Below are 25,988 nucleotides of genomic sequence, written 5' to 3' on the forward strand. Positions count from 1 at the left end.
GTTCATGTTCTGCTCTCTATGTCTGGGGGTTCTTAGAAAAAAAAGTAGAACATATGTTTTCTTAGTAAAACAATCAAAAGATTCATGTCATATGATATGAATCTTTGATGTGTGATATACAATAAAGAAATGGAAAGATAAAGAACATCTGATCCAAAGGAAAAGATGAAAGGCAAGCTAAAGACAAATCAAAAGACTGCCAGTCTAGACAAGTAGACGGTTGTTATTTAAAAAAAAATACATAGCCAGGAATGATTGGTTATCCGTGGAGAACAGTCAGTTATCATCATATCCCTCCCTATACATGGGCTCCGTCTGTGATAAACATCGAGTGTTAAATGCATCAGCAACAAAGATTGATACCGAAAAGAGGGAAAAGTACTGCATGGGGATATGGCAGCAGTCATGAAAGAATGGGCTTTCATTGTGATTTGGTGGTTATTACACCCAAGGATCTCTTTCTGCACCTGTCACTGCAGACTTATGCTCTCAGAGCTGGATCAATAGCACTAAATGGGGATCAGAGAATCTGAACATCAGCCTCAACACCGAAGAACCATCTAATAATACCTCCATCTGATGGATTTAGAACCAATGTCTCTCATCTCACTTTTCACCTTCATGTTTTGTTGCTATGATTTACTTGACAGACTCATGTCTAATTCTGCAGTACAGTTCTGAAGCATGAAGAGTGAAGGGAGCATGAAAAGGCCATATAAATCCTTAAGCAGTGCTGACAAGTACCCCTTCTCCCCTTAATTCCCTACACTGTTGTGAAGTTCAGAGCTAGACAAACACACAAGCATACGGTATGATAGGGAAGTATATGACATATTAGCTCCATGTAAAAACAACACCGCAACTATTCAAATTTGGATGGGATCGACAGTCTGCTGGCATGGCATATTAGCCACTTTGTGTTTGTTTTGCTGGACTATTCTCTGTTTTTTAAGGGATAATACCAAAGCTGGGGCAGTACAGTTCAGTCATCTATCATCTCACCACGCTATCAACAACCTCTGACATGTCTCTCTGGTGACCGGTACCCTACTGGCAGTTTCAATCATCTTGGTTGATGACTCCATTTGTGTATATAATATAAATTGTATGATTTTTAAACCCGCCAAATATACTTATTTTAATGTATCTCTGCCCTTTCTTTCTCTATCTTTATCTGTTCCAGGATCTGGAACCTGATAGACAGACAGACCATGGAGCGTCTGGTTTTGTGTGTGCTGCTGTGTGTACTGCTGTGTGCGGTGCTGGTGAAGGGCTACAACTGCCCCGGCCGCTGCATCTGCCAGCACCTCTCCCCCACTCTGACTCTGCTCTGCGCTAAGACCGGTCTGTTGTTTGTGCCTCCAACCATCGACCGCAAGACCGTGGAGCTGCGTCTCACAGACAACTTCATCACCATTATCCGCAGGAAAGACTTTTTCAACATGACCAGCCTGGTTCACCTCACCCTGTCCCGTAACACCATCAGCCAGATCACGCCCAACGCCTTCCTGGGCCTGCGCTCTCTACGAGCCCTCCACATGGATGGCAACCGCCTCAGTGTCATCAAGAGCGACCACTTCAAAGGCCTGGTCAACCTCCGCCACCTCATACTGGGGAACAACCAGATCCACCATGTGGCCCCTACCTCCTTTGATGAGTTTGTGTCGACCATCGAGGACTTGGATCTGTCCAACAACAACCTGAGGACCCTGCCCTGGGAGGAGATAGGCAGGATGAGCCACATCAACACCCTCACCCTTGATCACAACCTGATTGATCACATTGGAGCTGGGACTTTCACGCTCCTCACCAAGCTGGTTCGTCTGGATATGACCTCCAACCGGCTGCAGAAGCTACCACCGGACAGCCTGTTTCAGCACGCCCAGGTGCTGTCAGATGCCAAGGGCTCCAACCCGTCCTCCCTGGCGGTGAGCTTCGGGGGAAACCCTCTCCACTGTAACTGCGAGCTGCTATGGCTCCGCAGACTGACCCGGGAGGATGACCTGGAGACCTGCGCCTCCCCAGAGCATCTCATGGATAAGTACTTCTGGTCCATCCAGGAGGAGGAGTTCATCTGCGAGCCCCCGCTCATCACCAAACACATATCCACCAAGCCCTACGTCATGGAGGGTCAGGGGGTCACCCTCAAGTGCAAGGCCATGGGAGACCCGGACCCAGCCATCCACTGGCGCTTCCCCGACGGTAAGCTGGTGCACAACAACTCCCGCACTATCCTGTATGACAACGGTACCTTGGACATCCTCATCACCACCTTAAAGGACAGTGGTGCCTTCAACTGTGTGGCTTCCAATGCTGCCGGCATCGCCACAGCTGCTGTGGAGATCAACATGATCCCTCTGCCATTGCTCGTCAACAACACATTGCACCACATGCGCGAGGCCGATCGGGGCCTCTCTGACATCACCACCTCCTCCAAGTCAGGCAACGACACCAAGGGCCATGACAAGCACCAGGATAAGAGAGTGGTGGTGGCCGAGCTGACCTCCTCCTCGGCTGTGATTCGTTGGCCCTCCGAGCGCCACATCCCAGGCATCAGGATGTACCAGATCCAGTACAACAGCACTGCAGACGACACACTGGTTTACAGGTAAGCCATGTGGGGGCTGGGGCTGGAGAAATGGGAGCGCTGGGGCTGGAAAAATGGGAGCGCTGGGGCTGGAGAAATGAGAGCGCTGGGGCTGGAGAAATGGGAGTGCTGGGGCTGGAGGAATGGGAGCGCTGGGGCTGGAGGAATGGGAGCGCTGGGGCTGGAGGAATGGGAGCGCTGGGGCTAGAGGAATGGGAGCGCTGGGGCTGGAGGAATGGGAGCGCTGTGGCTGGAGGACTGGAGCTGGTGGAAAGCTGGTTTAGTTTGGTTTATTAGGATCCCCATTAGCTACTGCATATGCAGCAGATACTGAGGTCTACATAAAACATACAAATATATGACAAAGTACAGAACGGTTATAGACAAGGACATTAAACTCGACAACAAAAAAGGGGGTGGGGATGGGGCTGTGTTGGGGCGGGGGGCGAAGGTCTGAGCCAGCTCTGGAGACGGTCTGAGCCATCTGGAATGCCCATCTGCTGAATGACATGACAGTCCATTATAATAGATCCATAACTCCCAGAGCTGCATAGGTGATGTATAATTAACTATGTCACTAAATGTAAGTAAGTGCACAATTTTATTATGGTTTTGGGATAAAAGAGTGCATTAACAGACTATATGTTGGTTTTAATAGAAAAAAATGCTTAGTATGACTTTACATTTGCAGTTGTTAGTTCTAGGCCTATGGGAAAACAAAAATTATACGATTAACACTTATGACTTGGCCTTTAGAGAGTAAATATAACCTTTTGTCTCAATATTATCTAGCTTCAGCAGGCACTATCACTTCCCAGTCCTTATCATCAAACCAACAATAACCCCATCCCTTACCATAATCCCAATAGGACATAATTGTGCCCAGGAAACCCATGAGTCAGACATGAACATGATTGCTATCTGCTGCAGACTTCTACCATTTTGAAGAACTCAGTGGAACATTAGGGGAACCCTGTTTAATATGATAGATATTACAACATGTAATTTATTCCACATTGACGAATGACTCACTAAACACATACAAGGTGTTGAGCTGCCATTTAGCAGTCAGCTGTATAGTATTTATTTAACTAGGTAAGTCAGTTAAGAACAACTTCTTATTTACAATGACGGCCTACCCCGGCCAAACTCGGACGACGCTGGGCCAATTGTGCGCCGCCAAATGGGACTCCCAATCACAGCTGGATGTGATGCAGCCTGGATTCGAACCAGGTACTGCAGTGTCTTAGACCACTGTGCCTTTCAGGACCCCAGTAATGAAAGGTTTGGTTGCATCACATTGATGAGTAAAAGCACAATGGGTCAAACAACAGAGATTATTATAGTAATGTTTATCTGATCATTTGACAAATAGATATTTTATTAATACCATCATGGGAATTTTAAACCAAAGTTTTTGCGTACAGCCTATAGCCAAACGTGAATTGCAGAAAGTAATTTTACCTATTGGCCAATCTGATTTGTGAATTGCTGTAGAATTGATTAATATAATAGTTATATACAGTTCTTGAGTTCTATGCTTCAATTAGTGTAGGTTCCATGTCCTTATCTTCAACATAAATTCATGATGAGGAATATTGTAGAACTGACTAATGCAAAATGGGCACTCTAATACCTGGGTTATAGAATTGATACATGGAATTAAATCATTCATTTCAGTCCATCTTAAATGAGCTAGGTATGTGCTAACACTGCCATTTTGCATTACTCATTACTCAGAGTACGTAGGCCTATTTGATGTGTGTCTATTAGGCGCAGCGGTCTAAGGCAATGCATCTCAGTGCTAGAGGTGTCACTACTAGGCATCACTGGTTTGATTAAGGCCTGAATCACAACCTGCCGTGATTGGTAGTCCCATAGGACCGGTGTAGGCCGTCATTGTAAATAAAAATGTGTTCTTGATAATAAAACATACAAAGGACTTGGCCCAATGTGCACCACTGCACTAACAGGGCAGGGATTAGGACAGTGTCCTGTAAAAGGCATCATAAGGTCAAGTTTAGACCTGTTGATGTTGGTTGACTTTTCTGTTTATATCACTTCTGTCACGCCCTGACTATAGAGAGCTTTTTATGTCTCTATTTTGGTTTCGTCGGGGTGTAATTTGGGTGGGCATTCTATGTTCTTTTTTCTATGTTTTGTATTTCTTTGTCTTTGGTATGGTTCTCAATCTGGGACAGCTGACTATCGTTGTCTCTGATTGGGAACCATACTTAGGTAGCTTTTTCCCTCCATTGGGTTGTGGGTAGTTATTTTCTGTTTTGTGTTTTCTGCACCTTACAGGACTGTTTCCGTTTCGTTCATTCTCTTTGTTATTTTGTTATTAGTGTTCAGTCTAAATAAAAAGCATGAACACTTACCACTCTGCGCTATGGTATGATTATTCCTCATCCGACGACAACACCCGTTACAACTTCTGATTTAATGAGCTATTCGCCTGTATAATGTTCTCCCTTATGATTATACAGCGACCTGAGTATTTGTCTTTAGGTGAGATATTTTTACCTACATGTGAGAACCATCAAGCGTTATCATGCTTCTAATTATATTAACACAGATGTCAGCCTAAAGACAATGTTTTTCTCCTTCATGTTCAAAGACTATGTGTTTATTTCACACATCTAACTTGTCTTCGCACCATGGGAATTTGGTCAGAAGCCTGCATTGTCCTTCCCTGCAGTTGTTGTGACGTGTGTGTGTGTGTGTGTGTGTGTGTGTGTGTGTGTGTGTGTGTGTGTGTGTGTGTGTGTGTGTGTGTGTGTGTGTGTGTGTGTGTGTGTGTATAGTACCAAAAGAACAGGTGAACACCTTACAGTGAAATGCTTACTTACAGGCCCTTAACCAACAATGCAGTTTTAAGAGAAACACCTAAAAAAAAGTATGAAATAAAAAGTACGCTCTGTAGTGCCTTGCGGTCGGAGGCCAATCCAGGCAGTGATGCAACCTGTCAGGATGCTCTCGATAGAGCAGCTGTAGAACATTTTCAGTCTCCTGAGGGGGAATAGGTTTTGTCGTGCCCTCTTCACGACTGTCTTGGTGTGCTTGGACCATGTTAGTTTGTTTGGTGATGTGGACGCCAAGGAACTTGAAGATGCTCCACTGCAGCCCTGTCAATGAGAATGGGAGCGTGCTCGGTCCTCCTTCTCCTTTAGTCCACAATAATCTCCTTTGTCTTGATCATGTTGAGGGAGAGGTTTCAGGTCTCTGACCTCCTCTCTATAGGCTGTCTCGTCGTTGTCGGTGATCAGGCCTATCACTGATGTGTCATCAGCAAACTAGATGATGGTGTTGGAGTCGTGCCTGGCCATGCAGTCATGAGTGAACAGGGCGTACAGGAGGGGACTGAGCATGCACCCCTGAGGAGCCCCCGTATTGAGGATCAGCTTGGCGGATGTGTTGTTACCTACCCTTACCACCTGGGGGCAGTCCGTCAGGAAGTCCAGGATCCAGTTGCAGAGGGAAGTGTTTAGTCACAGGGTCCTTAGCTTAGTGATGAGCATTGAGGGCACTATGGCATTGAACGGTGAGCTGTGGTCAATGAATAGCATTCTCACATAGGTTTTCCTTTTGTCAAGGTGTGAAAGAGCAGTGTGGAGTGCAATAGAGATTGCGTCATCTGTGGATTTGTTGGGGCGGGTTGCAAATTGGAATTGGTCTAGGGTTTCTGGGACAATGTGTAAGCCATGACTGTTTTTCAAGCACTTCATAACCACAGACCTGAGTGCTACTGGTCGGTAGTTACTTAGGCAGGTTACCTAATCTGAAAACAAGGCTCCCAAAATTCTATCAGCATATCGATTGCATGAACCGGGCTGGCAAAACCCTGGATCATTGTTATTCTAACTTCCGCGACGCATATACGGCCCTCCCCTGCCCTCCTTTCGGAAAATCTGACCACGACTCCATTTTGTTGCTCCCAGCCTATAGACAGAGACTAAAACAGGAAGCCCCCGTGCTCAGGTCTGTTCAACGCTGGTCCGACCAATCGGATTCCACGTTTCAAGATTGCTTCGATCACGTGGACTGGGATATGTTGAATATGCTGATTCGGTGAGCGAGTTTATTAGCAAGTGCATCGGTGATGTTTTACCCACAGCGTCTATTAAAACATTCCCCAACCAGAAACCGTGGATTGATGGCAGCATTCGCGCAAAATTGAAAGCGCGAACCACTGCTTTTAATCAAGGGAAGGTGACCGGAAACATGACCGAATACAAACAGTGTAGCTATTCCCTCCGCAAGGCAATCAAACAAGCTAAGCGTCAGTATAGAGACAAAGTGGAGTCGCAATTCAACAGCTCAGACACGGGAGGTGTGTGGCAGGGTCTACAGTCAATCACGGACTACAAAAGAAAAACCAGCCCCGTCGCGGACCACAATGTCTTGCGCCTAAACAACTTCTTTGCTCGCTTTGAGGACAATACAGTGCCACTGACACGGCCCGCTACCAAAACCTGCGGGCTCTCCTTCACTGCAGCTAACGTGAGTAAAATATTTAAACGTGTTAACCCTCGCAAAGCTGCAGGCCCAGACGGCATCCCCGGCCGCATTCTCAGAACATGCGCACAGCACATGGTATTCAATCAATCCTTATCCCAGTCTGCTGTTCCCACATTTCGCTACACTCGCATTAACATCTGCTAACCATGTGTATGTGATAAATACAATTTGATTTGATATGGTAATCCATCTGGCTCTGCTGCCTTGTGAATGTTTAAAGGCTAACCATTTACGGACATATTCAATCAATCCTTATCCCAGTCTGCTGTTCCCACATTTCGCTACACTCGCATTAACATCTGCTAACCATGTGTATGTGATAAATACAATTTGATTTGATATGGTAATCCATCTGGCTCTGCTGCCTTGTGAATGTTTAAAGGTCTTACATCGGCTGCGGAGAGCATGATCACACAGTCGTCCGGAACAGCTGATTCTCTCATGCATGTTTCAGTGTTACTTGCCACGAAGCAAGCATTGAAGTAATTTAGCTCTTCTGGTAGGCTTGTGTCACTGTGCAGCTCTCGGCTGTGCTTCCCTTTGTAGTCTGTAATAGTTTGCAAAACCTGCCACATCCGACGAGCATCAGAGCCGGTGTAGTATGAGTCGATCTTAGTCCTGTATTGATGCTTTGCCTGTTTGATGGTTCATCAGAAGGCATAGCGAGATTTCCTATAAGCTTCCGGGTTAGAGTCCCGCTCCTTGAAAGCGGCAGCTCAACCCTTTAGCTCAGTGCGGATGTTGCCTGTAATCCATGGCTTCTGTTTGGGGTATGTACGTGCAGTCACTGTAGGGACGACGTCATCAATGCACTTATTGATGAAGCCAGTGACTGATGTGGTGTACTCCTCAATGCCATCGGAAGAATCCCGGCTCATATTGCAGTCTGTGCCAGCAAAACAGTCCTGTAACTTAGTATCTGCTTCATCTGACCAACTTTTTTATTTCATGTCTTTATTGGGAAAAGTATGTGAAAAACTGGTTGACCCTCCTTTGGCAGCAACAACCTCAACCAAACGTTTTCTTTAGTTGTGGATGAGACCTGCACAATGGTCAGGAGGAATTTTGGACCTTTCCTCTTTACAAAACTGTTTCAGTTCAGCAATATTCTTGGGATGTCTGGTGTGAACCGCTCTCTTGATTTACTTCTTTGTTTTGGGTCGTTGTCCTGTTGCACCACCCAACTTCTGTTGAGCTTCAATTGTCGGACAGACAGCCAAACATTCTCCTGCAAAATGTCTTGATAAACTTGGGAATTCATTTTTCTGTCAATGATAGCAAGCTGTCCAGGCCCTGAGGCAGCAAAACAGCCCCAAACCATGATGCTCCCTCCACCATACGTTACAGTTGGGATGAGGTTTTGATGTTCATGTGCTGTGCCTTTTTTTCTCCACACATAGTGCTGTGTGTTCCTTCCAAACAACTCAACTTTAGTTTAATCTGTCCACAGAATATTTTGCCAGTAGCGCTGTGGAACATCCAGGTGCTCTTTGCAAACTTCAAACGTGCAGCAATGTTTTTATTGGACAGCAGTGGCTTCTTCCGTGGTGTCCTCCCATAAACATCTTGTTTAGTGTTTTACGTATCGTACTCGTCAACAGAGATGTTAGCATGTTCCAGAGATTTCTGTTAGTCTTTAACTGACACTGGGATTCTTCTTAACCTCATTGAGCATTCTGCGCTGTGTTCTTGCAGTCATATTTGCAGGACGGCCACTCCTGAGAGAGTAGCAACAGTGCTGAACTTTCTCCATTCATAGACAATTTGTCTTACCATGGACTGATGAACATCAAGGCTTTTATAGATACTTTTGTAACCCTTTCCAGCTTTATGCAAGTCAACAATTCTAAATCGTAGGTCTCCTGAGATTTATTTTGTTTGAGGCATGGTTCACATCAGGCAATGCTTCTTGTGAATAGCAAACTCACATTTTGTGAGTGTTTTTATAGGGCAGGGTAGCTCCAACAAACATCTCCAATCTTGTCTCATTGATTGGACTCAAGGTTAGCTGACTCCTGACTCCAATTAGCTTTTGGAGAAGTCATTATCTTAGGGGTTCACATACTTTTTACAACGTACACTGAATGTTTAAATTATCTATGTAATATAGACAGAAAAATACAATAATTTGTGTGTTATTAGTTTGTTATTAGACTGTGTTTGTCTATTGTTGTGACTTAGATCAGATCAAATGATCAGATCAAATGTTATGACCAATTTATGCAGAAATCCAGGTAATTCCAAAGGGTTCCCATACTTTTTCTTGCCACTCTATGGAATCATGTAGTAACAAAAAAATTGTTAAACAAATCAAAATATATTTTATATTTGAGATTCTTCATAGTAGCCACCCTTTGCTTTGAAGACAGCTTTGCACACTGTTGGCATTCTCTCAACCAGCTTTATGAGGAAGTCACTTGGAATATCTTTCAATTAACTGTAGTGGCTTGTTAAAAGTTAATTTGTGGAATTTCTTTCCTTCTTAATGCATTTCATCCATTCAGTTATGTTGTGACAAGGTAGGGTTGGTATACAGAAGATAGCCCTATTTGATGAAAGACCAAGTCCATATTATGGCAAGAACAGCTCAAATAAGCAAAGAGAAACGACAGTCCATCAGTACTTGAAGACATGAAGGTCAGTCTATCCAGATAATTTCAGAACTTTGAACGTTTCTTTAATTAACCTTTCTGATCTCCCCATCCCGGATCCGGGTTCGTGAATACAGACTCAAGCTCATTACCATAACGCAACGTTAACTATTCATGAAAATCGCAAATGAAATGAAATAAATATGCTAGCTCTCAAGCTTAGCCTTTTGTTAACAACACTGTCATCTCAGATTTTCAAAATATGCTTCTCAACCATTGCAAAACAAGCATTTGTGTAACAGTATTGATGGCTAACGTAGCATTTAGCATTAGCATTCAGCTGGCAACATTTACACAAAAAAACAGAAAAGCATTCAAATAAAATCATTTACCTTTGAAGAACTTCAGATGTTTTCAATGAGGAGACTCTCAGATAGCAAATGTTCAGTTTTTCCTGAAAGATTATTTGTTTAGGACAAATCGCTCCGTTTTCTGCGTCACGTTTAGCTATGAAAAAACCCCTGTATCCAGGATTGTGTAAATCTATCAGCAAGCTCATTAGCATAACACAACGTTAACTATTTATGAAAATCGCAAATGAAATGAAATAAATATGCCATCTCTCAAGCTTAGCCTTTTGTAAACAACACTGTCATCTCAGATTTTCAAAATATGCTTCTCAACCATAGGAAAACAATCATTTGTGTAAAAGTAGCTAGCTAGAGTTAGCATTTCGCGTTAGCATTTAGCGTTAGCATTAGCGTTAGCATCCAGCACGCAACATTAACAAAAACATAAAAGCCTTCAAATAAAATCATTTACCTTTGAAGAACTTCTGATGTTTTCAATGAGGATACTCTCAGTTAGATAGCAGATGCTCAGTTTTTCCAAAAAGATTCCTTGTGTATTAGAAATACACAAAAAATCCATAAATTCAGTCCTCAAAACGCAAACTTTTTTCCAAATTAACTCCATAATATCGACTGAAAACATGGCAAACGTTGTTTAGAATCAATCCTCAAGGTGTTTTTCACATATCTCTTCATTGATACATCGTTCTTGGACACATGCTTTCTCTCCTGAATCCCAGGAGAAAATGACCGCACCTGAAGATTACGCACAAATTTAGACAAAGGACACCGGGCGGACCTCTGGAAAATGTAGTCTCTTATGGCCAATCTTCCAATGATATGCCTACAAATACGTCACAATGCTGCTAAGACCTTGGGCGAACGACAGAAAGTGAAGGCTCATTCCTTGCGCAATCACAGCCATATAAGGAGAGAATGGAAAACAGAGCTTCAGAAATTCTGCTAATTCCTGGGTGATGCATCATCTTGGTTTCGCCTGTAGAATGAGTTCTGGGGCACTTACAGACAAAATCTTTGCAGATTCTGAAACTTCAGAGTGTTTTCTTTCCAAAACTGTCAAGAATATGCATAGTCGAGCATCTTTTCGTGACAAAATATCGCGCTTAAAACGGGAACGTTTTTTATCCAAAAATGAAATAGCGCCCCTAGAGCTCTAAGAGGTTAAAACCTCTCTGGGATAGGCGGGACGCAAATGTCCCACTTGGCCAATTGCCAGGGAAAATGCAGAGTGCCAGATTCAAATAAAATACTATAAAATTCAAACTTTCATTAAATCACACATGTAAGATATCAAATTAAAGCTACTCTCGATCTGAATCCAGCCAACATGTCAGATTTAAAAAAGGCTTTTCGGCAAAAGCATAAGAAGCTATTATCTGATGATAGCACAACAGTAAACAAAGAGAGAAATAATATTTCAACCCTGCAGGCGCTACACAAAATGCAGAAACAAAATATAAATCATGCCTTACCTTTGACAAGATTAGTTTGGTGGCACTCCAATATGTCCCATAAACATCACAAATGGTCCTTTTGTTCGATTAATTCCGTCCATATACAGTGGGGCAAAAAAGTATTTAGTTAGCCACCAATTGTGCAGGTTCTCCCACTTAAAAAGATGAGAGAGGCCTGTAATTTTCATCATAGGTAAACTTCAACTATGAGAGACAAAATGAGAAAAGAAATTCAGAAAATCACATTGTGGGATTTTAATGAATTTATTTGCTAATGAGGGTGGAAAATAAGTATTTGGTCAATAACAAAAGTTTATCTCAATACTTTGTTATATACCCTTTGTTGGCAATGACAGAGGTCAAACGTTTTCTGTAAATCTTCACAAGGTTTTCACACACTGTTGCTGGTATTTTGGCCCATTCCTCCATGCAGATCTCCTCTAGAGCAGTGATGTTTTGGGGCTGTTGCTGGGCAACACAGACTTTTAACTCCCTCCAAAGATTTTCTATGGGGTTGAGATCTGGAGACTGGCTAGGCCACTCCAGGACCTTGAAATGCTTCTTACGAAGCCACTCCTTCATTGCCCGGAAGGTGTGTTTGGGATGATTGTCATGCTGAAAGACCCAGCCACGTTTCATCTTCAGTGCCTTTGCTGATGGAAGGAGGTTTTCACTCAAAATCTAACGATACATGGCCCCATTCATTCTTTCCTTTACACGGATAAGTCGTCCTGGTCCCTTTGCAGAAAAACAGCCCCAAAGCATGATGTTTCCACCCCCATGCTTCACAGTAGGTATGGTGTTCTTTGGATGCAACTCAGCATTCATCTGACCATATGACATTCTCCCAATCTTCTTCTGGATCATCCAAATGCTCTCTAGCAAACTTCAGACGGGCCTGGACATGTACTGGCTTAAGCAGGGGGACACGTCTGGCACTGCAGGATTTGAGTCCCTGGCGGCGTAGTGTGTTACTGATGGTAGGCTTTGTTACTTTGGTCCCAGCTCTCTGAAGGTCATTCACTAGGTCCCCCTGTGTGGTTCTGGGATTTTTGCTCACCGTTCTTGTGATCATTTTGACCCCACGGGGTTCAGATCTTGAGTGGAGCCCCAGTTCGAGGGAGATTATCAGTGGTCTTGTATGTCTTCCATTTCCTAATAATTTCTCCCACAGTTGATTTCTTCAAACCAAGCTGTTTACCTATTGCAGATTCAGTCTTCCCAGCCTGCTGCAGGTCTACAATTTTGTTTCAGGTGTCCTTTGACAGCTCTTTGGTCTTGGCCATAGTGGAGTTTGGAGTGTGACTGTTTGAGGTTGTGGACAGGTGTCTTTTATACTGATAAAAGTTCAAACAGGTGCCATTAATACAGGTAACGAGTGGAGGACAGAGGAGCCTCTTAAAGAAGTTACAGGTCTTTGAGAGCCAGAAATCTTGTTTGTTTTTAGGTGACCAAATACTTATTTTCCACCATAATTTGCAAATAAATTCATAAAAAATCCTACAATGTGATTTTCTGGATTTTTTTTCTCATTTTGTCTGTCATAGTACCTATGATGAAAACTACAGAGCTCTCTCATCTTTTTAAGTGGCAGAACTTGCACAATTGGTGGCTGACTAAATACGTTTGATCCAGAAAAAAACAGCATCCAATTTGCGCAACGTCACTACAAAATATCTCAAAAGTTACCTGTAAACTTTGCAAAAACATTTCAAACTACTTTTGTAATACAACTGTAGGTATTTTTAAACGTTAATAATTGATCAAATTGAAGACGGGTCTATCTGTTTTCAATACAGGACAACAACAAACTGACGCTACTTTTCTAGTCTTGCCCAACTCTCAACAGTGTTACACTGTTTCAAGATGTCCATACTTCTTCCTTTCACAAAGGAATAACCTCAACCATTTTCCAAAGACTGGTGACATCCAGTGGAAGCGGTAGGCACTGCAAACAAGTGCCTTAGACATCCAGTTCCCCAGTGAAAACTCATTAAATAGACAATGACCTCAAATAATTCTGAATGGTTAGTCCTCTGGGTTTTGCCTGCTACATAAGTTCTGTTATACTCACAGACATGATTCAAACAGTTTTAGAAACTTCAGTGTTTTCTATCCAAATCTACTAATAATATGCATATCTTATATTCCTGGCATGAGTAGCAGGAAGTTGAAATTGGGCACACTATTTATCCAAAAGTGAAAATGCTGCCCCCTATCCCAAAGAGGTTTTAAGTGCAGTTGAGTGCTATGATGAAACTAGCTCTCATAAGGACCGCCACAGGAAAGGAAGACCCAGAGTTACCTCTGCTGCAAAGGATAAATTCATTAGAGTTACCAGCCTCAGAAATTGCAGCCCAAATAAATGCTTCACAGAGTTCAAGTAACTGTCACTGCCGTCGAATGAAGAGGACCAAGATGCAGGGTGGTGAGCGTACATATTATTTTTATTAGAAAAGACGCAGAAGAAAACAATAAACACTACAAAACAAACTGTTATGGTGAGTGAATGAGGACCCAAAAGCGAACTAACTTAAACAGAGCTTCTTTAATAACAAAACATAGGTAGGCTCAGATAGACCGGCAGATTCCGACAGGACAGGACAAGGTTACAGCAAACATGACGATAGTCTGGCTCAGGCATGAAACACAAACAAACAAGAATCCGACAAGGACAGGAGCAGAAACAGAGGGAGATATAGGGACCTAATCAGAGGGAAAAAGGGAACAGGTGGGGAACGGGGTGAATGGGTAGTTAGGAGGAGACAGGGAACAGCTGGGGGAAAGAAGGGGAGAAAAGGTAACCTGACACGACCAGCAGAGGGAGACAGGGTGAAGGGAAAGGACAGAGACAAGACAACATGACAGTACCCCCCCACTCACCGAGCGCCTCCTGGCGCACTCGAGGAGGAAACCTGGCGGCAACGGAGGAAATCCTCGATCAGCGCACGGTCCAGCACGTCCCGAGAGGGAACCCAACTCCTCTCCTCAGGACCGTACCCCTCCCAATCGACAAGGTACTGGTGACCACGGCCCCGAGGACGCATGTCCAAAATCCTGCGGACCCTGTAGATGGGTGCGCCCTCGACAAGGATGGGGGGGGGGGGGGGGAAGACGAGCGGGGGCGCGAAGAACGGGCTTAATGCAGGAGACGTGGAAGACCGGGTGGACGCGACGAAGGTATCGCGGAAGAAGAAGTCGAACTGCGACAGGATTAATGACCCGAGAAATACGGAACGGACCAATGAACCGCGGGGTCAACTTGCGAGAAGCCGTCTTAAGGGGAAGGTTCTGAGTGGAGAGCCAAACTCTCTGACCGCGACAATATCTAGGACTCTTAGTTCTACGCTTATTAGCAGCCCTCACAGTCTGCGTCCTATAACGGCAAAGTGCAGACCTGACCCTCTTCCAGGTGCGCTCGCAACGTTGGACAAAAGCCTGAGCGGAGGGGACGCTGGACTCGGCGAACTGAGATGAGAACAGCGGAGGCTGGTACCCGAGGCTACTCTGAAAAGGAGATAGCCCGGTCGCAGACGAAGGAAGCGAGTTGTGGGCGTATTCTGCCCAGGGGAGCTGTTCTGACCAAGACGCAGGGTTGCGAAAAGAAAGACTGCGTAAGATGCGACCAATAGTCTGATTGGCCCGTTCTGCTTGACCGTTAGACTGGGGGTGAAAGCCGGAAGAGAGACTGACGGAAGCCCCAATCAAACGGCAAAACTCCCTCCAAAATTGAGACGTGAATTGCGGACCTCTGTCCGAAACGACGTCTGACGGAAGGCCATGAATTCTGAAAACATTCTCGATGATGATTTGTGCCGTCTCTTTAGCAGAAGGAAGCTTAGCAAGGGGAATGAAATGGGCCGCCTTAGAGAACCTATCGACAACCGTAAGAATAACAGTCTTCCCCGCTGACGAAGGCAGTCCGGTGACAAAATCTAAGGCGATGTGAGACCACGGTCGAGAGGGAATAGGAAGCGGCCTGAGACGGCCGGCAGGAGGAGAGTTACCGGACTTAGTCTGCGCGCAGACCGAACAAGCAGCCACGAAACGACGCGTGTCATGCTCCCGGGTGGGCCACCAAAAACGCTGGCGAATGGAAGCAAGCGTACCCCGAACGCCAGGGTGGCCGGCTAACTTGGCAGAGTGAGCCCACTGAAGAACGGCCAGACGAGTAGGAACGGGAACGAAAAGAAGGTTCCTAGGACAAGCGCGCGGCGACGGAGTGTGAGTGAGCGCTTGTTTTACCTGCCTCTCAATTCCCCAGACAGTCAACCCGACAACACGCCCCTCAGGGAGAATCCCCTCGGGGTCAGTGGAGGCTACTGAAGAACTGAAGAGACGAGACAAAGCATCAGGCTTGGTGTTCTTAGAGCCCGGACGATAAGAAATCACGAACTCGAAACGAGCGAAAAACAGCGCCCAACGCGCCTGACGCGCATTAAGTCGTTTGGCAGAACGGATGTACTCAAGGTTCCTATGGTCAGTCCAAACGACAAAAGGAACGGTCGCCCCCTCCAACCACTGTCGCCATTCGCCTAGGGCTAACCGGATGGCGAGCAGTTCGCGGTTACCCACATCATAGTTACGTTCCGACGGCGACAGGCGATGAGAAAAATACGCGCATGGGTGGACCTTGTCGTCAGAGAGGGAGCGCTGAGAAAGAATGGCTCCCACGCCCACCTCTGACGCGTCAACCTCGACAACGAACTGTCTAGAGACGTCAGGTGTAACAAGGATAGGAGCGGATGTAAAACGATTCTTGAGGAGATCAAAAGCTCCCTGGGCGGAAACGGACCACTTAAAGCACGTCTTGACAGAAGTAAGGGCTGTGAGAGGAGCGGCCACCTGACCGAAATTACGGATGAAACGACGATAGAAGTTCGCGAAGCCGAGAAAGCGCTGCAGCTCGACGCGTGACTTAGGGACGGGCCAATCAATGACAGCTTGGACTTTAGCGGGATCCATCTTAATGCCTTCAGCGGAAATAACAGAACCGAGAAATGTGACGGAGGAGGCATGAAAAGTGCACTTCTCAGCCTTCACAAAAAGACAATTCTCTAAAAGGCGCTGGAGGACATGTCGAACGTGCTGAACATGAATCTGGAGTGACGGTGAAAAAATCAGGATATCGTCAAGGTAAACGAAAACAAAGATGTTCAGCATGTCTCTCAGGACATCATTGACTAATGCCTGAAAGACAGCTGGAGCGTTAGCGAGGCCGAAAGGAAGAACCCGGTATTCAAAGTGCCCTAACGGAGTGTTAAACGCCGTCTTCCACTCGTCCCCCTCCCTGATGCGCACGAGATGGTAAGCGTTACGAAGGTCCAACTTAGTGAAAAACCTGGCTCCCTGCAGGATCTCGAAGGCTGAAGACATAAGAGGAAGCGGATAACGATTCTTAACTGTTATGTCATTCAGCCCTCGATAATCTATGCAGGGGCGCAGAGACCCGTCCTTCTTCTTGACAAAAAAAAACCCCGCTCCGGCGGGAGAGGAGGAGGGGACTATGGTACCGGCGTCAAGAGCTACAGACAAATAATCCTCGAGAGCCTTACGTTCGGGAGCCGACAGAGAGTATAGTCTACCCCGGGGGGGAGTGGTTCCCGGAAGGAGATCAATACTACAATCATACGACCGGTGTGGAGGAAGAGAGGTGGCCCTGGACCGACTGAACACCGTGCGCAGATCGTGATATTCCTCCGGCACCCCTGTCAAATCACCAGGCTCCTCCTGTGAAGAAGAGACAGAGGAAACAGGAGGGATAGCAGACATTAAACATTTCACATGACAAGAGACGTTCCAGGAGAGGATAGAATTACTAGACCAATTAATGGAAGGATTATGACAAACTAGCCAGGGATGGCCCAAAACAACAGGTGTAAAAGGTGAACGAAAAATCAAAAAAGAAATGGTTTCGCTATGATTACCAGAAACAGTGAGGGTTAAAGGTAGCGTCTCACGCTGAATCCTGGGGAGAGGACTACCATCCAGGGCGAACAAGGCCGTGGACTCCCTTAACTGTCTGAGAGGAATGTCATGTTCCCGAGCCCAGGTCTCGTCCATAAAACAGCCCTCCGCCCCAGAGTCTATTAAGGCACTGCAGGAAGCTGACGAACCGGTCCAGCGTAGATGGACCGACAAGGTAGTGCAGGATCTTGAAGGAGAGACAGGAGTAGTAGCGCTCACCAGTAGCCCTCCGCTTACTGATGAGCTCTGGCTTTTACTGGACATGAAGTGACAAAATGACCAGCAGAACCGCAATAGAGACAGAGGCGGTTGGTGATTCTCCGTTCCCTCTCCTTAGTCGAGATGCGGATACCTCCCAGCTGCATAGGCTCAGCTCCCGAGCCGGCAGAGGAAGATGGTAGTGATGCGGAGAGGGGGGCAACGGAGAACGCGAGCTCCTTTCCACGAGCTCGGTGACGCAGATCAACCCGTCGCTCAATGCGAATAGCGAGTTCAATCAGGGAATCCACGCTGGAAGGGACCTCCCGGGAGAGAATCTCATCCTTTACCTCTGCGCGGAGACCCTCCAGAAAACGAGCGAGCAAAGCCGGCTCGTTCCAGCCACTGGAGGCAGCAAGAGTGCGAAACTCAATAGAGTAGTCTGTTATGGATCGATTACCTTGACATAGGGAAGACAGGGCCCTGGAAGCCTCCTCCCCAAAAACAGATCGATCAAAAACCCGTATCATCTCCTCCTTAAAGTCCTGATACTGGTTAGTACACTCAGCCCTTGCCTCCCAGATTGCCGTGCCCCACTCACGAGCCCGTCCAATAAGGAGAGATATGACGTAGGCGACACGAGCAGTGCTCCTGGAGTAAGTGTTGGGCTGGAGAGAAAACACAATATCACACTGGGTGAGGAACGAGCGGCATTCAGTGGGCTCCCCAGAGTAACACGGCGGGTTATTGATTCTGGGCTCCGGAGATTCGAAAGCCCTGGAAGTGGCCGGTGGATCGAGGCGGAGATGGTGAACCTGTTCTGTGAGGTTGGAGACTTGGGTGGCCAGGGTCTCAACGGCATGTCGAGCAGCAGACACTTCCTGCTCGTGTCTGCCTAGCATCGCTCCCTGGATCCCGACGGCTGAGTGGAGAGGATCCGAAGTCGCTGGGTCCATTCTTGGTCGGATTCTTCTGTTATGGTGAGTGAATGAGGACCCAAAAGCGAACTAACTTAAACAGAGCTTCTTTAATAACAAAACATAGGTAGGCTCAGATAGACCGGCAGATTCCGACAGGACAGGACAAGGTTACAGCAAACATGACGATAGTCTGGCTCAGGCATGAAACACAAACAAACAAGAATCCGACAAGGACAGGAGCAGAAACAGAGGGAGATATAGGGACCTAATCAGAGGGAAAAAGGGAACAGGTGGGGAACGGGGTGAATGGGTAGTTAGGAGGAGACAGGGAACAGCTGGGGGAAAGAAGGGGAGAAAAGGTAACCTGACACGACCAGCAGAGGGAGACAGGGTGAAGGGAAAGGACAGAGACAAGACAACATGACACAAACTGTGAAGCTAAAGGCTATGTGCCATAAACAAAGTAAACTTCCCACAAAGACAGGTGGGAAAAAGAGCTACCTAAGTATGGTTCTCATAGACAACGATAAACAGCTGTCCCTGATTGAGAACCCTACCCGGCCAAACATAGAAATACAAATAATAGAACATAGAATAACCACCCCAAATCACACCCTGTCCAAACCAAATAGAGACATAAAAAGGATCTCTAAGGTCAGGGCGTGACAGTACCCCCCCCCCCCCCCCCCCCCCCCAGACTTGCTTGGGCGACAAATCTGTCGTTCTGTCCATGAACAGGGAGTTAACCCACTGTTCCTAGGCCGTCATTGAAAATAAGAATTTGTTCTTAACTGACTTGCCTGGTTAAATAAAGGTAAAATAAAAAAATCAAATAAAAAAAGGTGCGGACTCCGGCCACAAAACCTGAACCTATAGGGGAGGGTCTGGGTGGGCATCTATCCGCGGTGGCGGCTCAGGTGCGGGACACCGACCCCACTCCACCACTGGCTCACCCACTTTGGTAGCACCTCTGGTGCGGGGACCCTCGTTGCGGGCTCCGGACTGGGGAACCTTGTTGCGGGCCCCGAACTGGGCATCCTCACTGGGGGCCCCGGACTGGAGACTGTCACTGGGGTGCCCGGACTGGAGACCGTCCCTGGGGCCCCGGACTGGAGACTGTCACTGGGGTCCCCGGACTGGAGACCGTCGCTGGAGGCCCCGGACTGGAGACCGTCGCTGGAGGCTCCGGACTGGGGACCGTCGTAGTAGGCTTCGTGCCATGACTCCTCACTGGAGGCTTCGTGCCATGGATCATCACTGGAGGCTTCTTACCAAGGATCATCACCTGAGGCTTCTTGCCATGGATCATCACTGGAGGCTTCGTGCCATGGATCATCACTGGAGGCTTCGTGCCATGGATCATCACTGGAGGCTTCTTGCCACGGATCGTCACTGGAGGCTTCTTGCCATGGATCATCACTTGGGGCTTCCTGCTTTGGATCATCACTGGAGGCTTCGTGCCATGGATCATCACTGGAGGCTTCTTACCATGGATCATCACTGGAGTGGAGAGACACACAGGAGGCCTAGCTCTGGGAGCAGGCACAGGACTCACCAGGCTGGGGAGACATACAGGAGGCTTAGTTTTAGGCGCAGGCACAGGACTCACCAGCCTGGGGAGACATTGGACAAGGCTTTGTCCTTGGCAGAAGCACCGGATACACTGGGCCTTGGAGGCACACTGGCGGTCTCGAGCACAGAGCTGGCACAACCCGTTCTGGCTGGATGCCCACTTCCACCCAGCAAATGCGGGACGCTGGCACAGAGCACACCGGCCTGTGAATGCTCACTCGAGACACCGTGCGCATCACCCCGTAACATGGTGCCTGACCAGTCACATGCTCGCCACGGTAAGCACAGGGAGTTGGCTCAGGTCTGAATCCTGACTCTGCCACACTCCCCGTGTGCTGCCTCTCATGCCTGCTTCGATGGTTAGCCTCCTCAAATCGCCGCCGCTCAGCTCTAGCTGCTTCCAGTTCCTCTTTCGGACGGCGATATTCCCCAGCCTGCCTCCAAGGTCCTTTCCCATCCAGGATTTCCTCCCAATTCCATGAATCGTGAACACGCTGCTCCTCCTTACCACGCTGCTTGGTCCGTTTGTGGTGGGATGTTCTTTCACGGCCGTCGAATGAAGAGGACCAAGGTGCAGCGTGGTGAGCGTACATATTATTTGTTATTAGGATGACACCGACAAAAACAATAAACAATACACGATACAAAAACAACCGTGAAGCTAAAGGCTATGTGCCATAAACAAAGTCAACTTCCCACAAAGACAGGTGGGAAAAAGGGCTAACAAAGTATGGTTCTCAACCAGAGACATCGATAGACAGCTGTCCCTGATTGAGAACCCTCAAAACATAGAAATACAAATAATAGAACATAGAATACCCACCCCAAATCACACCCTGACCAAACCAAATGGAGACATAAAAAGGATCTCTAAGGTCAGGGCGTGACAGTAACAGACACATCTCAACATCAACTGTTCAGAGGGAACTGCATGAATCAGGCCTTCATGGTCGAATTGCTGCAAAGAATCCATCACTAAAGGACACCAATAATAATAAGAGAATTGCTTGGGCCAAGAAACACAAGCTATGGACATTAGACCGATGGAAATCTGACTTTTGGTCTGATGAGTCCAAATTTGACATTTTTGATTCCAGCCGCGGTGTCTTTGCGAGGCACAGAGTATGTGAACGGCCGATTTCCGCATTGTGTGGTTCCCACCGTGAAGCATGGAGGATGAGGTGTGATGGTGTGGGGATGCTTTTCTGGTGGCACTGTCAGTGATATATTTAGAATTCAAGGCATACTTAACCAGCATGGCTACCACAGCATTCTGCAGTGATACACCATTGCATCTGGTTTGCGCTTAGTGGGACTATAATTTGTTTTTCAACAGGACAATGACCCAACACACCTCCAGACGGTGTAAGGGCAATTTTTTCATTAAACAGTACCCGCAAAACACCAGTCTCAACATCAACAGTGAAAAGGCAACTCCGGGATGCTGGCCTTCTAGGCAGAGTTGCAAAGAAAAAGCCATATCTCAGACTAGCCAACAAAAATAAAAGATTAAGATGGGCAAAAGAACACAGACACTGGACAGAGGAACTCTGCCTAGAAGGCTAGCATCCTGGAGTCGCCTCTTCAATGTTGATGTTAAGACTGGTGTTTTGCGGGTACAATATAATGAAGTTGCCAGTTGAGGACTTGTGAGGTGTCTGTTTCTCAAACTAGACACTCTAATGTACTTGTCCTATTGCTCAGTTATGCACCGGGGCCTCCCACTCCTCTTTCTATTCTGGTTAGAGCCAGTTCTGTGAAGGAAGTAGTACACAGCGTTGTACAAAATCTTCAGTTTTTGGCCTTCTTTTCTCAGAACAAGAATAGACTGACGAGTTTCAGAAGAAAGTTATTTATTTCTGGCCATTTTGAGCCTTCAATCGAACCCACAAATGCTGACCCACAAATGCTGACATGTTCATCTGTACAAACAATAGTACGCAAGTATAAACTCCATGGGATCACACAGCCGTCATACCGTTTAGGAAGGAGACGCGTTCTGTCTCCTAGAGATGAACATACTTTTTTTGCAAAAAGTGCAAATCAATCCCAGAACAACAGCAAAGGACCTTGTGAAGATCCTGGAGGAAACAGGTACAAAGTATCTAGATCCACAGTAAAACGAGTCCTATATCGACATAACCTGAAAGGCCGCTCAGCAAGGAAGAAGCCACTGCTCCAAAACCGCCACAAAAAAGCCAGACTACGGTTTGCAACAGCACATGGGTACTTTTTGGAGAAATGTCCTCTGGTCTGATGAAACAAAAATATAACTGTTTGGCCATAATGACCATTATTATGTTTGGAGGAAAAAGGGGGAGGTTGCAAGCAGAATAACACCATCCCAACCGTGAAGCACGTGGGTGGCAGCATCGTGTTGTTGGGGTGCTTTTCTGCAGGAGGGACTGGTGCACTTCACAAAAAAGATAGCATCATGAGGAGAGAATATTATGTGGATATATTGAAGCAACATCTCAAGACATCAGTCAGGAAGTTTAAGCTTGGTCGCAAATGGGTCTTCCAAATGAACAATGACCCCAAATATACTTCCAAAGTTGTGGCAAAATGGCTTAAGGACAACAAAGTTAAGGTATTGGAGTGGCCATCACAAAGCCCTGACCTCAGTCCCATAGAACATTTGTGGGCAGAACTGAAAAAGCGTGTTCCAGCAAGGAGGCCTACAAACCTGACTCAGTTACACCAGCTCTGTCAGGAGGAATGGGCCAAAATTCACCCAACTTATTGTGGGAAGCTTGTGGAAGGCTACCCGAAACGTTTGACCCAAGTTAAACAATTTAAAGGCAATGCTGCCAAATACTAATTGAGTGTATGTAAACTTCGGACCCACTGGGAATGTGATGAAAGAAATAAAAGCTGAAATAAATAAATAAATATTCTCTCTACTTTTATTCTGGCTTTTCACATTCTTCAGGTAAAGTGTTGATCCTAACTGACCTAAAACAGGGAATTTTTGCTACAGGGAATTGTGAAAAACTGAGTTTAAATGTATTTGGCTAAGGTGTATGTGAACTTCCGACTTCAACTGTATATATATACAGAATATATGTGTGAATGCTCCACACTACCTTGTTTGTCACCTTGCTTTTTAACCTTTACCATCATAGAATACTGTACATAACATGTTGGGGAGTCATTTCTCGCTGTCACCATGTCTAGAATTCAAGTGTCAGCATTGTTGTCTTTACTTGAGCCCCTCATATGAGGGTGATATTTAAAGCCTTCCTGGAGCTGAACTAAGTTGACATGACTGTCTCTTTTCAGTGTTTTTCAAACACCTCTGTGTCAGGTTAACACTTCTCATGTGCATGCCGTTAATGAGAATGCAGTGTGACACTGTGTCTGACATGGTTTTGTTCCATGCAGTAGTATATTGGTGGTAATTGAGGGGGGCAGTCAAAATTCCCCTGGCAAAGCTAACCTTCACCACTCCTGTTTGTTCTTTCCTTTTTTCTGCAGAATGATCCCGTCCACCAGTAAGACCTTCCTGATCAACGACCTGGCGGCGGGCCGGGAGTATGACCTGTGTGTCCTGGCGGTGTACGACGACGGCATCACCTCTCTGACGGCCACGCGCGTGGTGGGCTGTGTCCAGTTCCACACGGCCAGCGAGGTCAGCCAGTGTCGCTTCATCCACAGCCAGTTTTTGGGTGGCACCATGATAATTATCATTGGCGGCATCATTGTGGCCTCAGTGCTGGTGTTTATCATCATTCTCATGATCCGTTACAAGGCGCACAGCAGCCCCGAGGACAGCAAGGCCAAGGTCAGCTCCAGCATGCACTCCCAGACCAACGGCAGCCAGCACAGACTCCAGCGCTCCACCTCCAGGCAACCTGCTGAGGACAGCCACCAGAGAGAAGCCCTACCGGTGGCAGCCAAGGAGTGCATGGCCCTGGTGCTGAAGGTGGACAGTGACAAGAGGGAGTGGGACACCCCTCCAACCACTATGGCCATCCTGGAAGTGGAGCTGCCCACCCTGCCCACGGACAAGATGAAGAGGACCAGCCTGGACGTCCAGTGCTCTGGATCTGGCCCCCCATCGGAGGATACACAGACAGACAGCAGCCTGACGGGCTCCACCATGTCCTTGTGTCTCCTAGGCCCCAACGCCGGCACCAAGGAGGCCCCCAGGCTCAAGGACAAGAAGAGCGCCCTGGCCAACATGGGGTTTAATAATGAGTTGGCACGAACTAGGCACAGGTTCAGCTTTGATGGGGGAGACTACTCCATATTCCAGAGCCACAGTTACCCCCGCAGAGCGCGGACGAGGCGGCACAAGTCCACCAACCAGCTCAACGTGGAGTCCTCACCGCTCGCCAACCGGAGAGTCACTTTCAGCAGCACTGAATGGATGCTGGAGAGCACAGTGTAAGAGATGCAACCTGGCCTCTCTGGCTTGCTGTCACACACATACACACAGACACACACCAACAGTTTGACACATACACATTTACACATCTAACAAATAAAGTTACATGCATACACACACAGACTCTCAGAGAGAGTTGCTGGAGAAGAACATAGTCTCCTTTCATCCTGCCTCCCCTCGTACTCCCAGAGAGACAGAGAGTTGTTGGTCATTTCATTATTTTATGCAGCAGTGCCTTATTCTAAAATATGTACAAATGGAGGATGCTGCTCACTGTAGTCATAAACCTTACTTTCTATCATGGTTTCCCCCTGTTTCATGGGGAGTGTTGCTTAGATTTTTTTACATGCCAGGGGGTGGGGCAAATGTGACAGTTTTCCATTTAATGTTAAAAAACAAACATCACAGTGTAAAGTGAACAACCAGGTATCCTGTATGTTGATCATCCTTTGGGTTCTTTCAAAGACTTTTGCACACGAAGACACGACGATACGAGGACAAGTATCACACCAGTCTATACAGTAATAAAAAGATTATAGAACTATACACATGCCGATTTCAAATGTTAGCATAGAGAGGATGGACCTGAAAAACCTGTGGACTCCTCAATGCTGGTTGGACTCAATGATATTACTAGGTATTGTTCCTGATGTGACTGTATGATATTAATCGGTATTGTATCTGGCGGGTCTAGATAAAAAGTTAACTAAAAATACATATAGAAGTATATTAAAAACATTGGTGTATGTGTACTATGTAAGTAAGTCATATGTCACAACTTTTTACTGAGCATTTGAGTGTTGGCCACAAGTTCTTACATTAAAAACCTGTGTCATCACACTTCTCCCTATTTAGTATGACAAGGTTTGGACCACTTATCCCTCATGAGAGGGTATTAAATTTTTTGTGTGGGTTAACTGTACCGGTTGTGCACTGTGTCCTTTTCTTATGGTGATCCTGGATCCTTTCATCAATGTCATGAAAGCTGCTTGCGCATGGATCAGTGAGAAGTCCTATATGCATTAAGGCATATCTCATCATATATGAAATATATATTAAGATATATCTTGTGCCTGTTGAGACAAACATATGTGGGAGACTTCAATGGTCTCAAAGGAAGCTGTTGTCAAAGTATACAAACATCAGGTCGGAAAAAGTATTGTTTTGTCGCAAATAAATTCTTTATTCTGAAAAAGAAGCCATGAGTAAATAAATCCTCAGGGTGTACTACACTGATTGAGCCACCAGGTGAAGACAACAGACCATAGATAACATTAGGATAGTAGATACTGTAGGCCTTCTAGCCCTTTCACTAAATAATAAATTAACCTTGTACAGTGATGACTAGAAAGGAATGAAATTGAAAAGATACTTTCTAGCTTTCTAGCAGTGGCCTGCTCTCTACGTTGAATGAAAC

General features: G+C 46.3%; 1 protein-coding gene across 6 annotated transcripts in view; it reads left to right on the forward strand.

Annotated features, from left to right (window-relative positions):
* Positions 1 to 25,493, forward strand: part of LOC110503363 (leucine-rich repeat and fibronectin type III domain-containing protein 1) — a 136,173-nt gene extending 110,680 nt beyond the window's left edge. For all 6 annotated transcript variants that reach the window (XM_090218623.1, XM_036961214.2, XM_090218624.1 and 3 more), the window contains 2 exons: positions 1,184 to 2,608; positions 23,659 to 25,493. In XM_090218623.1, the coding sequence (XP_090074749.1) occupies positions 1,212 to 2,608; positions 23,659 to 24,574 (2,313 nt within the window). In that variant the 5' untranslated portion in view covers positions 1,184 to 1,211 and the 3' untranslated portion in view covers positions 24,575 to 25,493. The remainder of the gene's footprint in view (positions 1 to 1,183; positions 2,609 to 23,658) is intronic.
* Positions 25,494 to 25,988: the final 495 nt, after the last annotated feature.

The sequence above is a fragment of the Oncorhynchus mykiss genome, chromosome 24, assembly GCF_057628025.1.
Source record: "Oncorhynchus mykiss isolate SJ-2025 chromosome 24, ASM5762802v1, whole genome shotgun sequence".
Lineage (NCBI taxonomy): Eukaryota > Metazoa > Chordata > Actinopteri > Salmoniformes > Salmonidae > Oncorhynchus > Oncorhynchus mykiss.